The 14,126-nt window shown below is 40.5% G+C and overlaps 1 protein-coding gene across 1 annotated transcript in view; it reads right to left on the bottom strand.

Annotated features, from left to right (window-relative positions):
- The window catches only part of Zdhhc15 (zDHHC palmitoyltransferase 15), a 127,424-nt gene extending 114,194 nt beyond the window's left edge, over nt 1–13,230 (bottom strand). The window contains exon 1 of the mRNA XM_021153468.2: nt 13,053–13,230. Coding sequence (XP_021009127.1) covers nt 13,053–13,188 — 136 coding nt within the window. The 5' untranslated portion in view covers nt 13,189–13,230. The remainder of the gene's footprint in view (nt 1–13,052) is intronic.
- Nucleotides 13,231–14,126: the final 896 nt, after the last annotated feature.

The raw sequence follows: 14,126 nt of genomic DNA, 5'->3' as shown, positions 1-14,126 counted from the left end.
AGTAGCCAGTAAAATCCTTAGCAGGAAGAGTAATACTAGAGGCTTCAAAATACCTGCCCTTAAATTACACTAGAAATGTCTATACAGCTAGAATCATTTTTTTTTTTTACTTTTTGAAATTTATTTACTTACTTTACATCCAGATTGTAGCTTTCCCTCCCCCTCCCCCATCTCCTCCTAGTCTCCCTCTTCATTCAACCCCAACCCCTGCTCCCTTTCTCCTCAGAGAAGGGTTGTCCTTCCCATGGATATCAACCCACTTTGGCACATCAAGTTGCAGTAGGACTAGGTGCATCTTCTCCTATTGAGGCTAGACAAGGCAGCCCCATTAGGGGAAAGGTATCCAAAGACAGGCAACAGAATCAGAAACAGCCTCTGATCCAGTTGTTAGAAGTGAAGACTGTTTAAAGACCAAGCTGCAGATCTGCTACATTATGTGTAGGGGTCCTAGGTCCATCAAATGCATGCTCTTTGGTTGGTGGTTCAGTCTGTGTGAGCCCCTATGGACGTAAGTTGGTCAATTCTATAAGTTTTCTTGTGATGTCCTTGACCTTCTGTCTCCTCCAATCTTTCCTTCTCTCTTTCCATAAGATTCCCTGGGCTCCATCTAATGTTTGTCTGTTGGTCTCTGCATCTCTTTCACATCAGCTTCTGGGTGAAGCCTCTCAGAGGAAAGTTATGTTAGGCTCCTGTCTGCAAGTATAGGAGAATATTATTAATAGTGTCACGGGGTGGGCTCTCTCTCATGGCATAGGTCTCAAGTTGGGTCAGTCATTGGTTGGCCATTCCCTCAAAATCTGCTCCATCTTTATTCCTGTACATTTTGTGGGTAAAAGGTATTGTGGATGGGTTGATGTCCCCATCCCTCCATTAGATGCCTGGTTACTGGAGTTAGCTGTTTCAGGTTCCATGTCTGCTTTGGCTAAGAGCCTTAGGTAGGGTCACCCTCATAGGTTTCTGGGAGTTTCCCTTGTCCTAGTGTTCTCCACTAATCCCAGTTTTCCCAGTTCAATTTCCCTTTGTCCTCCCCACACTTGATTCTTCCTGTTCCCCTCCCAACTCCCTCTCCTACCCAGTTGCCATACTCCATCTACCACCAATGTCTATTTCATCTCTCCTTCTCAGTGAGATTCAAGCATCCTCTCTTAGGTCTCCCTTGTTACTTAGCTTCGTTGAGTGTATGGATTGTAGCATGGTTATCCTGCACTTTATGGCTAATATCCACTTGTAAGTGAGTATATACTATGTCTGTCTTTCTGAGTCTGGGTTACCTCATTCAGGATGATATTTCCTAATACCATCCATTTGCCTGCAAATTTCACGATATTCTTGTTTTAAAAGCTATGCACCCAAGGAGCTAAAGGGGTCTGCAACCCTATAGAAGGAACAATATGAACTAACCAGTACTCCCAGAGCTCGTGTCTCTAGCCGCTTATGTAGCAGAGGATGGCCTAGTTGGCCATCATTGGGAGGAGAGGCCCTTGGTCTTGCGAAGATCATATGCCCCAGTACAGGGGAATGCCAGGGCCAGGAAGCAGGAGTGGGTGGTTTGGGGAGCAGGGCAGGGGGAGTGTATAGGGTACTTTGGGGATAGCATTTGAAATGTAAATGAAAAAAATACCTAATAAAAATTTGTTTTTGAAAAAAAAGCTATGTAATACAATTGTTTAAATATACCACATTTTCTTTGCCCATTCTTTGCTTAAGGCACATCTAGGTTGCTTCCAGTTTCTGGCTATTACAAGTAATGCTGCTCCGAACATAGGTGAGCAAATGTCCTTGTGGTATGCTGGAGCATTTTGGGGGTATATGTGCAGGAGTGGTAACTGGGCCTTGAGGAAGAACTATTCTACATTTTCTGAGAAACCACCAAATTGATTTCCAAAGTGGTTGTACAAGTTTTTACTCCCATAAGCAATAGAGGAATATTTCCCTTGCTTCATATCCTCACCAGCGTGAGCTGGCATCTTTGATCCACTTGGACTTGAGTTTGTGCAGGATAATAAATATGGATCTATTTGCATTCTTCTACATACAGTTAGACCAATACCATTTGTTGAAGACACTTTCTTTTTTTCATTGTTTAGTTTTGTCCCCTCTGTCAGAAAATCTAGTGTCTCTAAGTGTGTGGGTTTATTCTATTCGATTTTATTAATCAACCTGTCTGTTTTTATGCGAGTACCATGTAATATTTATTACTATTGCTCTGTAGTACAGCTTTAAATCAGGGATGTTGATACCTCCAATTCTTTTATTGTACAAGATCGCTTTGGCTATGCTGGGTTTTTTGTTTGGTTGGGGTTTTTTGTTGTTGTTGTTTTTTATTTGTTCTGCTTTTGTTTTTGTGTCCCATATGAAGTTGAGTATTAGCCTTTCAAGGTCTGTAAATAACTGAGTTGGAATTTTGATGCAAATTGCATTGAATCTGTAGATTGCTTTTGGTAAGATTTCACTATGTTAATCCTACTGATCCATGAGCATGGGAGATCTTTCCATCTTCTAATATCTTCTTCAATTTACTTCTTCAAAGACTTGAAGAAATAAATATTTCAAGTTTTTGTTGTATAGGACTGGCACTCGCTTGGCCAGAGTTACGTCAGGATATTTTATATTCGTTGTGGTGATGGTGAAGGGTGTCGTTTCCCCAATTTCTTTCTCAGCCCATTTATAGTTTGTATAGTGTGGGGTTACTGATTTTTTTTTTTTTAGTTAATTGCTGTCATCAATTTTTGACAAAGATGTCAAGTACACATTGTAAAAGGATAGGTTCTTCAACGAGTGTTGCTGGGAAAGCTGGATAACTCCATGTAAAAGAATAAAAATAGATCCCCATATTTTTACCCTGTTAAAAAAATCAATTTAAAGTAGATCAAAGCATTAATGTAAGACATGAAAATTTGTAAGTGTTAGAGGAAAACACTTAGAATATACTCATAGGCATAGACAAGGACTTCCTGAAAAGGATTCCAATAGCACAGAAAATAATACCAAGAACTGACAGATGGGATTTCATGACATTAAAAATGTGTATAACAAAGGAAACAATCTCCAGAGTGAAGAAACAGTCTACAGAATGAGAGGAAAATATTTTCTAACTATGCATCAGACCAGAGATTAATATTTAGAATCTATAATGAACCTAGAAAATTAAACATCAAACTGCAAATCATGCTATCACTAAATGGGCCTGACAATTTAATACATAGTTCTTAAACCAAATAAAATTGTAGTAAACATTTAAATTCAGGTCCGGAGTTTCTACCCTTCCTTAAACCAATTAGTCCTCAAATAAAAGACACACTCATAGCCTTTATATTTACAATAAGCCTTAAGAAGCACAAGAGGTGGGCAGCTGCCTACCCTCCATGCTGTTAGAATCTATTTTCCTATCGATAACCCTGTGTTATTGCTATGCTTCATCTGGGCTGCTCTTCCCTCCAATCAAACATCCCTCAGGACCATACACTCTTTACTCTTAACCCATGGGCACTTCTCCTTCCTCCTCTCCTGCACCTTCTTGCTCCTCCTGGTCCTCCTCTCCCCTCAAGCCCTCAAAGTCTAAACCCCACCTATCTCCCTTCTGCCTAGCTATTGGCTGTCAGCATCTTTATTCACCAACCAGAATTAACTTGGGGGCAGGATCACAGAGATTATGTGCAGACTCCAAGTCTTGGGGGTCCGCACTTATCATTACAATAGATAGTAAAAGACAAAACCTCAACATACAATGATCAATCAGTATTTTCAAAAGTGTTCCAACATTTGAGAACTCCAGGGAAATGCAAATTAAATCACTTTGTGAGTCCATCTGACTCCAGTCAGAATGGTTATCATCAAAGAAGTAAATACCAACAAATGCTTGCAAGGATTCTGGGGAAACATCAATGGTTGGAATATAAGCCATTATGGAAATCAGAACAGAAATTCCTTAAAATGAAGAAATAGAAATCTGAGATGGGAATGTCTATCCTAGTTTCCTCAGGTCCAGGCTTGAATAAAATCTGTCTGCTCTACTAATCTATTTCTTGTGGTCTTCAGGAAAGCAACAGGTTTTGGCAACAGCTTTGGTGGGCTTCCATCAGGACAGGAACCCCAGAAGTTTAGTTGACACTGTCCTTCTGGGTTTCTGCAAATGACTGCTTAGTCAAAGTGACTGAAGAAGCTATCCATCAAGAGTCAGCATGATGGCTAAGCTCCTGAGGGAATCCTGGCATTTGTCATGACAAGTAGCTATCCCAGGATCTTCCTGTTTCTCTAGGCACAACACTACCTTCCGGCACTATGTCTCAGAGAGAGTGATTTTGTTGCTTTGTCTGTCTGTCTGTCTGTCTGAAGAACTTCTCAATCCTGGCTTGGGCCTCTGCTTGGAAGAATGATTACTTTTCCCTAATATACTCAGGCTTGAAACTTTGTGCACTGGTCTCTAGGTTTGCGGCTAAGAATTTTTCTCCACTTTGGAGACACTGCTACCATTTATACTCTCCCGGGTCACTAAGCACTGATTTCTATGAGGTAAGCCATCTCCATTGTCTACAGCATACACAGCCATTTTCTTGGGTTTGTGATTATCACTGTCATGGGAGAAAGACTCAGACAGCTAAAATTCCCAGGAAACTTGTGCTTTCATTTCAATTTGAGTCAATGTTTGGAAGATCTCTATAGTAATCTGGGTAAGTATGGGAATACTATCTGCCTTGTCCTCCTATGAACCAAGGTGAAATAGGAATTAATATATTCATTTTTGTGTGTTGTTTCTGCTCTTAGATTTTTAGTCTGTGCTTTTGAACCTATCTTACTGCACACTAAAATTACTATGTTTAGCACATCTCATTTAAACAAAGGAAGAGAATTATACCAGAATGAGAAAGATAAACATTACATTTACCTCATAGGAAATATTTACATTTTACAGTCTATCTATCAACTTATGCCTATATATGACATGAAAAATCAAAGGGAACATTTAAGGAAAAGGAGGGGCCAACAGGAAAAAAAAGGAGGTAGTAGGACAGAAGAGATACCAAATGTTTTCTCTTCCATGTAGAATCTAGTTATATATGCATATAGATTACATATGTATATATGCATATACAAGACATGAAAAGAGACATATTACTTGGACAAGAGGAAGTAGGCCAACAGGAGAGGCAAGGGAAAGGTGAAACAAGGAAACCTAGTGGAAAACTGAATATGAACAATGTATAAAGATATGTATGAATGAAATATCACACTTAAATTCAATACTTTGTATACTAACCAAAAATTAATGATCAAAAAGCCTAAAAAATACAACTAATATACAATTCAACATTACCACTCTTAGGTATATACCTGAAAAAAAATCTAAGTTGGCCTACCATAAACTTGTGCATTCATGTTAACTGTAGCATATTTCATAATAGTCAAAATGAATTAGTCTACATAACTATGAACAGATGAAATGATAAAGAAAATGTGGCCGGGCGTGGTGGCACACACCTTTGATCCCAGCACTTGGGAGGCAGAGGCAGGCAGATTTCTGAGTTCATGGACAGTCTGGTCTACAAAGTGAGTTCCGGGACAGCTAGGGCTACACGGAGAAACCCCGTCTCAAAAAACCAAAAAAAAAAAAAAAAAAAGGAAAGAAAATGTGATACTTATGCTCCTTCTCTTCCTCTTCTTCTTCCTCTTCTCTCTCTCTCTCTCTCTCTCTCTCTCTCTCTCTCTCTCTCACACACACACACACACACACACACACACACATAATGGAGTTTTGTTTAACCATAAAAATTAATGAGATTCTGTAATTTGCAGGAAACAATTTCACAACTGGAGATCATCATTTAGGCAAAATAAACCAGACTCAGAAAGAAAATTAGCACATGTTTTCTCACCTATGACAACTCTAGAATTAGAAAAAAATAAGATAGTTACATAAGAATAGAAAAATCTACATGAAAGTAGAAGGTAGGTGCATGGGGAGGGAAGAAGGGATCTAAAGGGATCAAAAGGCAAGGGAAAAGGTGGTGATGGGAGGGAAATCAAATATCACACGTGTCATGTGTGTATCATATATATCATATATAGATAGGTAAATGACATAAAGGCAGAAGAGGGACTTTTGCAGGCAAGGAAGAGGACAAGGAAGAGGAAGAACAACAGAAGATAATGTAGGTGATTATATATTTATTATAGGTATGTATGAAGATTTTATAATTAAACTCATTTTGTATGCTAAGTAAGACATTTTAAAGAAAGAAAATGAAGGCACATTTTTGAAGAAAATGGGAAACAACTTGAATAGTCATTTTTTAATATTTGCTTTATTTTTTGAGATCATTGAAATCATACATCATTTACTTCTTTCCTTTCCTTCCTACAAACCTCCCCATACACCCTATACTTTGTTCTCTTTCAAATTCATAGTCTCCATTTTTTCATTAATTGTAGTTACATATAAATGTGTGCATGTGTATTCCTAAATACATAAATACAACCTGCTCAGTCTATATAGATATTTCCCAAATAAGACACGGAAAATGGTCAAGTACATAAAATATGTTCAACATGCTTACTCATTTAGGAAACACAAATCAAGGTACAGAATGATATCATGTAACACTACATCAAGGAAGGTTTTTTTTTTCTAATGGAAAAAGATATCAATATTGTTAGGAGAAATGTAGATGTTCAGCCATGATGAAAAATAGTTCACAGATTCCTCAAAAAGTTACCATACAGTTCAATCATTCTCATCCTTCTCTCTGGTATATAAAGAATTATTTCCATATAAATGTTCACAGTAGCACTGTTTGGAACAGAAGAAAAGGTGAAGCATCCCAACTGTCCTTGAACAGATGTATAGACAAACTCTGGCAAAGACACAGAATAGAATATCAGTAATCTATCAAAGAAATAGTATACTGTTAGATGCTGCAATGTAGTTGGATCTCACAAACATAATGCTAATTAAAAGAATCCAGATTCACACAAGTACAGACACACAGACAAACAGACAAACAAACACACACATTATAGAATAGGCAAATACAGAGCTAGAATATAGATGAGTGGTTGACAGGGACTAGAGGTGAAGGGAACAAGATGTTTACTTCTTTCTTTAATATAATATTTTTATTAACTTTTTGAGAATTTCACACATGCATATAATGTGTTTTGACCAATTTACTCCTCGTACTTTTCCTTAACTCGTCCCAGATACATCCTCACCATTCCCAACTTATTATCATTTTATTAAATAACCCACTGACTTTAATTTGTGCTATCTATACCCTCATTGGTGTGATGAGAATACCCCCTGGGTTGATGGACTACTGGGATGGTGCCATACCCATTGGCCCTTCCTCTCCTAGAAGGAGAATTATTTTTTAACATCTATGTGGTTTTCTTTTGGTGGAAGCAATAATGATTTGGTGTTTATACTGAAGTAATGTACTAAATGACTAAATACTTTACAATGGCTGTCTTTTGTCATAATACATTTACCTTAATGAAGTAGATATTATTACTTTCTTTCTCATTAAAAATGTAAGCTTGTTTTTTGAGGGAGGTAAAATACTTTATATTCTTATTAATATAGTAACTTGACATCTACCACACTTTTATACTGTGTTGTAAACTACAGTTCATGCTTTCCAGTCATCAGAATATTTAAATGTCATAATAGCAATGCTTTGTGTACAGTAAATACTGAGCAAGTATTTGTGGTATGAATAAATAATCACACTAGTAAGAATGAAAACATGCACATGAAAGCAACTGAAGTTGGAAGTGATTAGACGACCTATCCTAGGTCTCCTGGCTTGTAAAAGCAGAATTAGTCTAAAGAAATTACAGCCCAACTAATATATCTACAACATAATTCCTGCACCTTAAGGACCAGATATCATTGCAGAAGATGGGGTAGAAAGTTAGGGAGAGCCAGAGACAGGAAGTTTGTGAGATTGCATTGTCTAGAAACACTAGAGAGGCTACAACTATGCAGGCAACAAAACTGCCTAAAGAAGACCTGAACAAGGATGACAACAATAGATGTGCTAATATGGAAGGTGGAAATCTCATGATGCCTCAACCCCAGACAAAGAACTACATTGCAACTAAGGGATGCTGAGAGCGAAGTAGTCTTCCCTAGGAAGGGCTCACCAATTAGGTTATCCAATAGCAAATGGTCAGCCCTATAAACATACACATGCAACTACATGATACAGTCTGATCAGGCTGTACTTCTTTATTTACAAATGAGAGTGTGGCTGTGTAAATATTACAATAATTAAAGAAAAAAGGCCAGATGTCTCTGAACAGAAGAATGGAATACAAAAAATGTGGTACATTTACACAATGGAGTACTGCTTAGCTATTAAAAACAATGAATTTATGGAATTCCTAGGCAAATGGATGGATCTAGAGGATATCATCCTGAGTGAGGTAACCCAATCACAAAAGAACACACATGATAGGCACTCACTGATGAGTGAATATTAGCCCAGAAATTTAGAATACCCAAGATACAATTTGCAAAACATATGAAACTCAAGAAGAAGGAAGACCAAAGTGAAGATACTTCGTTCCTTCTTAGAATGGGGAACAAAATACCCATGGATGGAGTTACAGAGACAAAGTTTGGAGTAGAGCCTTAAGGAATGGCCATTCAGAGACTGCCCCACTTGGGGATCCACCCCATAAACAACCACCAAACCCAGACACTAGGCAGATGCCAAGAGCCTGCTGATAGGAGCCTGATATAGCCATCTCCTGCAAGGCTCTGCCAGTGCCTGGCAAATACAGAAGCGGATGCTCACAGTCATCCATTGGACGGAGCACAAGGTCTCCAATGAAGGAGCCAGAGAAATACCCAGGGAGCTGAAGGGGACTTAAGTCCCATAGAAGGAACATCAATATGAACTAACCAGTACTCTCAGAGCTCCTTGGAACTATACCACCAATCAAAGTAAACACATGGCTTAGTCGGTCATCAATGGGAGGAGAGACCCTTGGTCCTGTGAGGGCTCTATGCCCCAGTATAGGAGAATGGCAGGATCAGGAATGTGAGTAGGTAGGTTGGGGAGCAGGGGGAGGGGGAGGGGAAAGGGGATTTTCGGAGGGGAAACTAGGAAAGGGGATAACATTTGAAATGTAAATAAAGAAAGTATCTATTTAAAAAAAGAAAAAGAAAAAAGAAAAAAACCACAAATTTGAGACAGAGTAAAGGAATACATGGGAGGTGTTGGAGGGAGGAAAGGGAAAGAGGAAATGGTGTGATTATTTTGTAATTAAAAATATTATAAAAATATAAGTACAAAAGTATCACCTTTAGTATCAGCCTGATATTATAGCCTGATATTCTGTAGAGATGAGGTTCTCTTTAGAAAGAAGTTAGCTCTTTAATATTACCTTTTAAGTCATAGCAAAACCCTAATTTATTGCTTTTGTTACATTGATAAAGGCATGGCTTTGCTATCAGGCAGGCTTCACTTCTGATGCTCAGTGCTATACTAAATGTAATATTAGAAAATTGGCTTCAACATTTCTGAAATCCAGGTTGCACATTTGTTCAAAGATTTTACAAAGAGGGCCAGCAAGAGGGCTAAATGTGTAAGGGCATTGGCCACCAGGTCTCAGGGTCTTTGAGTTCAATCCCCAGAACTCTAATGATAGAAGGAAATAACCAATTCCTATGTTTCCATTGACTTCCACAAAATGTAGAGGCACATCCCTCCAAATACCACACAAACACACACAAACACACACGTAAAACTTTAGAAAACATTTAAGATTGTAACGTGAAGATGGCATCATAGAATGCGAGAGCTAGAAACAGAAGTCAAGGCCACTTATTTCACTGATTTTTTTTTTTTTTTTGAGAAGGGTTCTGCCTATAGTAAAGAGGGTTGTTTTGAACTCCTAGGCTCAAGTGACCCTTCTGTCTCAGATTCTCAAGTGTTGAGACTATAGGTTTATGTAACTTTATTGGGCTTAGCTTAGTTTAAAACATTGCTAATATTGATACAAAAATGTTTAAAACAAAACACTGTCTGAGCCAAATAAAATATATTTTCAGGTTATACCAGTCCTGTGGGTCACCAGTTTTGACCTCTGTAGTAGTTGAGAGGAAGCAGCCTGTTATAATATCTTGAACAGAAGGTCCACATTGCCTGTGTTACCATCTAAGTTTAACAATTTACCAGCTCTATAATCTCAGATAAACTACGTAATCAGTTCATTCCTCTCAACTGGGCATAAGAAACCCTAAGCTTTCTAGCAGCTTTCAGTACGGCATGACTAAGAACCTATAGAAAGCTAATTATATGCACTGATTTTTTTCTGAAGGGGGAAGTGGGATGTGAGACAGGGTTTTATGTAGCCTAGCCTGGCTTCAGCCTTTCTATGTAGCTGAGACTCCAGATCCTACTGGGACAACAAATGTGTACAACCATACCTGATACTTGGTCTTACCTCCGTTTGTTGACTCACTTTACATATCTGGATAGTGGGGGTAATAATGGTACCTACCTTATAGAGCTCTGAGGATTAGCGAGGTGATATATATATAGACTGTTAATAAAATTGCAGTCATGAGGACACTTTTTTTCTAGCACAAAATAACCACTATATAAGGATTAACTATCATCGTTACTGATTTTTAACATGATTTCGTGCTGAACTCATATATGTTAGTACTAAAGGACTTTAAAAGAAGGCTTGATAGTATTTACAATGTAGCATTGTTCCTGGAAGTAATGTACAAACCATCACAATGGAGCTGAACTTTTGATCCCTTAGTTAATCATTCAAAAAAGACAAAGTGGTAAGGTCTGAGAACAGGAAGATTTTCCCGTCAAGGGAATGCACCTTATAGCAGACAGAGAAGAAGAACAGGAGAACAGCCCAAATGCCTACCCATGAAGGCAACAAACCAAACTTATTGCTAAAAGCCTCTTCTGTATTTCCCATAACGTCCTTAAGAAGAAGGGCAGAAAAAAAAGCCACACCTTGATCTATAGAGTTGACTAGAAGGAATTCTTATATCGGAAAAAACACATTCACTTTACTTGACCCAAGTTTGTGTAGGGATAGAGTATAATATTTTTTCAAATATGTAAGAGAAAGGGGTTATAAGTGTAGTTGGCTCCTGGGACTGAATAGTAGCACCCACACAGTAATATTTGAGGTGAGAGTTATGATATGAGGAAATAAATGAAGCATAGGAAAGCAGCTTTGAGGGGATGTTTGATGAACTCCAGTGGGGTGGCAATGAGTACTCCACTTTGAATGAACAGGGAGACTGCAGGCCACAAGTATAAGGGGCTGGTAATGGGATTTCAATATTGAAGTGATAATAGGTCTTAATAGGATCTCACGTGAAAAGATATTGGGATTCTTTAATGGACCATGAGAAATTTCTGTTGAGAGGAGACAGCATAAGTCATGAAAACTAATTTGAGTTTATGAGAATGTTAGAAGGCCATATGTAATAGAGAGAGGACTGGAAACATGAAAATCTAAGTGTATGTGGGTAAATACAAGAAAAAGATCTTGGTTTTTGTGCTGTGAAAGACTGGAGAATTCTGAGTTTGAAAGCACAAGGTATATGATAGGAACCAGGTTGTAAATAAGGAGAGACTAGAGTAATCCCTGGTGTGGTAGGACAGGGCATAAGGAAAGTCCAGCATCACTAAAGGGGTGGTCTAGGAAGAGAAAACAACAAAAGTATATTCCCACAGGAAAGGGCCAAAGCGACAAACTTCAGTAAGAAAGAACTGGATTTCCCAGGCTTGAGAAAGCAGGGGGCAAGTGCATTCTGAGAGGAAACAATGACAAGCACCAGAGACTGATAGCGTTAGAATGTGGTGGGGACAGTGGGAAAACACTGGAGGGGGTGAAGAATGTTTCTCAGTAAAGATAGTTAAAGATTAGACAAGTAGTGGCTCTTCTGTGGGATATGGTAAAGATTGTGGGGACTCTTTTGAGTGTAAAGAAAACATTTGAGTATGCATTTATTGTGGATGGGACATGATCATACTATGACAAACTGGGGTCACTAATGAGATGTGTCAGAAAATAACATAGGCCTTCTAATGAGAAGTTGAATGCTTTACAAAGTGGAAGGGAAGAGGCTGTACCCAGTGTGGTACACTGCGGAGCTCTAATATGAGAAGAGAGTGTTGTATAGAACCCCCACACCACAAAAGGAGCTCTGAAAATGAGGAAAACGCACAGGGAAAGAAGGGGGGAAAGCTTATTACCATTGTGTGAAACGTGAAGTAGAACAGACTGAGGAGTCATAAGAAGCACTCCTCTCTCTCTCTCTCTCTCTCTCTCTCTCTCTCTCTCTCTCTCTCTCTCTCTGTGTGTGTGTGGTGTATGTTGCATGTGTGAACACACATGCGTGCTCTCTTAGATCTCAGAGAAAGAATGGACGGAGGGCTTAGCCCTGTGTAAAAAGTGAGAACAGAAATGTTCTGATGTGAGAGGTTCAGAAGTGGGTGGGGAGATGTGAAACCTCTCAGCTTGTGTTTGAAGATTGCAGAGAGAAGGTATGGATCTCAATGTGGAGAAAAGGTGAGCTAATAGAAGAGGACAGGAATTATTTTGGGATCCCTTATAGGGAATCCCCAGCATGGAAGGAATCATAGTAGGAGGGGGAAATGGTGGGGCCCTTAGTTGGATGCTTTGGTGGAGCAGGCACTTTAAGGGCGTGCTTCCTCAATTGGTAGGGTGGGCTCAGAAGGTGGTTGCCAGGCAGTACAGCTTAAGTGGTTACCCTGTACTGGGAAGGGGGTCCTGGTAGAAAGAGTCAGGGAATTATCGAGGGTAGGGGCAAGGAAGTAAGAAAACCCAGAGGAGAGGAGATGGCGACGTGGTGGTACCCTCGTGGGACGGCGCATGAGAGATATTGTGAGAAGCCCAAGATTGGAAACTGGGAGTTTTTCAGGGCGCAAAGGGAAAAGCCGCAGGGTGAGGGCTGAGCTCACTGGGGACATCGGCATGAAGGATAGGGCAGAAGATTGTGCTGGAGCATAATTTCCCCAGTTTATGTGGCCAGCCCCACTTACCCAGGCAGAGTTCAAAGACGTAGGCATAGTAGGACCAGAGAACGACGAGGACAATAATGAGCACTGGCACCCAGGACAGTACCCGGCGGCAGCACCGCAACCCCCCAGACAGAGCCATCTTCCAGCCCCGCCGCATCTTCGGCTCGAAGATCGACCGAGCAGGCCTGCTGGCGCCGGCCGGGATCTGCTTGGGCGGCGGCTGGGAGGCGGGAAGGCGCGCTGTGCGGCGCTCCACTGCTTAGCCTGGCGGGAACCGTCCTCGAGTCGCTGCCACCTGTGGGGCTGCACTGCCCAGCGCGTCCCGTCTGGCACCGCTGGCGTGAGTCACAGCTTCAGGAACCGGCTGAGGTGGGGCAGAAGGTGATTGCCTAGCAGTCCAGGCCGCAGGACTCAGAGGGACTACGGCCCCTCCCCCTTTCCACCTCTCGCCCCCTACCCCCAACCCCCAACCCCCAACCACTTCCTCTGAGCCTGCTGGGCTGGGCCTCCGCCAAATGTAAAACCCAAGAAATGTGGGTCCGCCCATCTGCCTTTACTGCACTGCATCCACCTTCTCTTCAGTTCTGGTTTCTCCCCTCTTCCTTCCCCTGTATCTCCTTTTCTCTGCTGTCCCAAGACACACAAGTACAAAAAGGCACTGTGCAAAAGATGCACACAGCACAGTAGTACCTCATGAATTAAAGGTCTTCCATCTCCATCCTCCCACTGCTACTTGAACAGTATGCTTAACACTTAGTGCTGCAGTCTCTTTTGGGGTATGTCCCTTGACAGGGCACTCCTTCCACCCTCTCTGTACCCCCTGTAGAATTAGCTTAGTGTATTTTCAGAATAAATACAATGGTGCAGAAATCAAGGGAAGGCCATAATGATTCTGGGCTCAGGGAACTCTCTAAAGGTTTAAGCTTTATTAATAAAAGCATTTTTTTTTTCAGCAGGGCCTGGTGGCGCACGCCTTTAGTCCCAGCACTCAGGAGACAGAGGCAGGCGGATTTCTGAGTTTGAGGCCAGCCTGGTCTACAGAGTGAGGACAGCCAGGGCTACACAGAGAAACCCTGTCTCGAAAAACCAAAAGAA

This window comes from Mus caroli, unplaced genomic scaffold (assembly GCF_978045245.1).
Source record: "Mus caroli unplaced genomic scaffold, Mus_caroli_1 scaffold_5, whole genome shotgun sequence".
Taxonomy (NCBI): Eukaryota; Metazoa; Chordata; class Mammalia; order Rodentia; family Muridae; genus Mus; species Mus caroli.
This window is presented reverse-complemented; position numbering and strand designations above follow the sequence as displayed.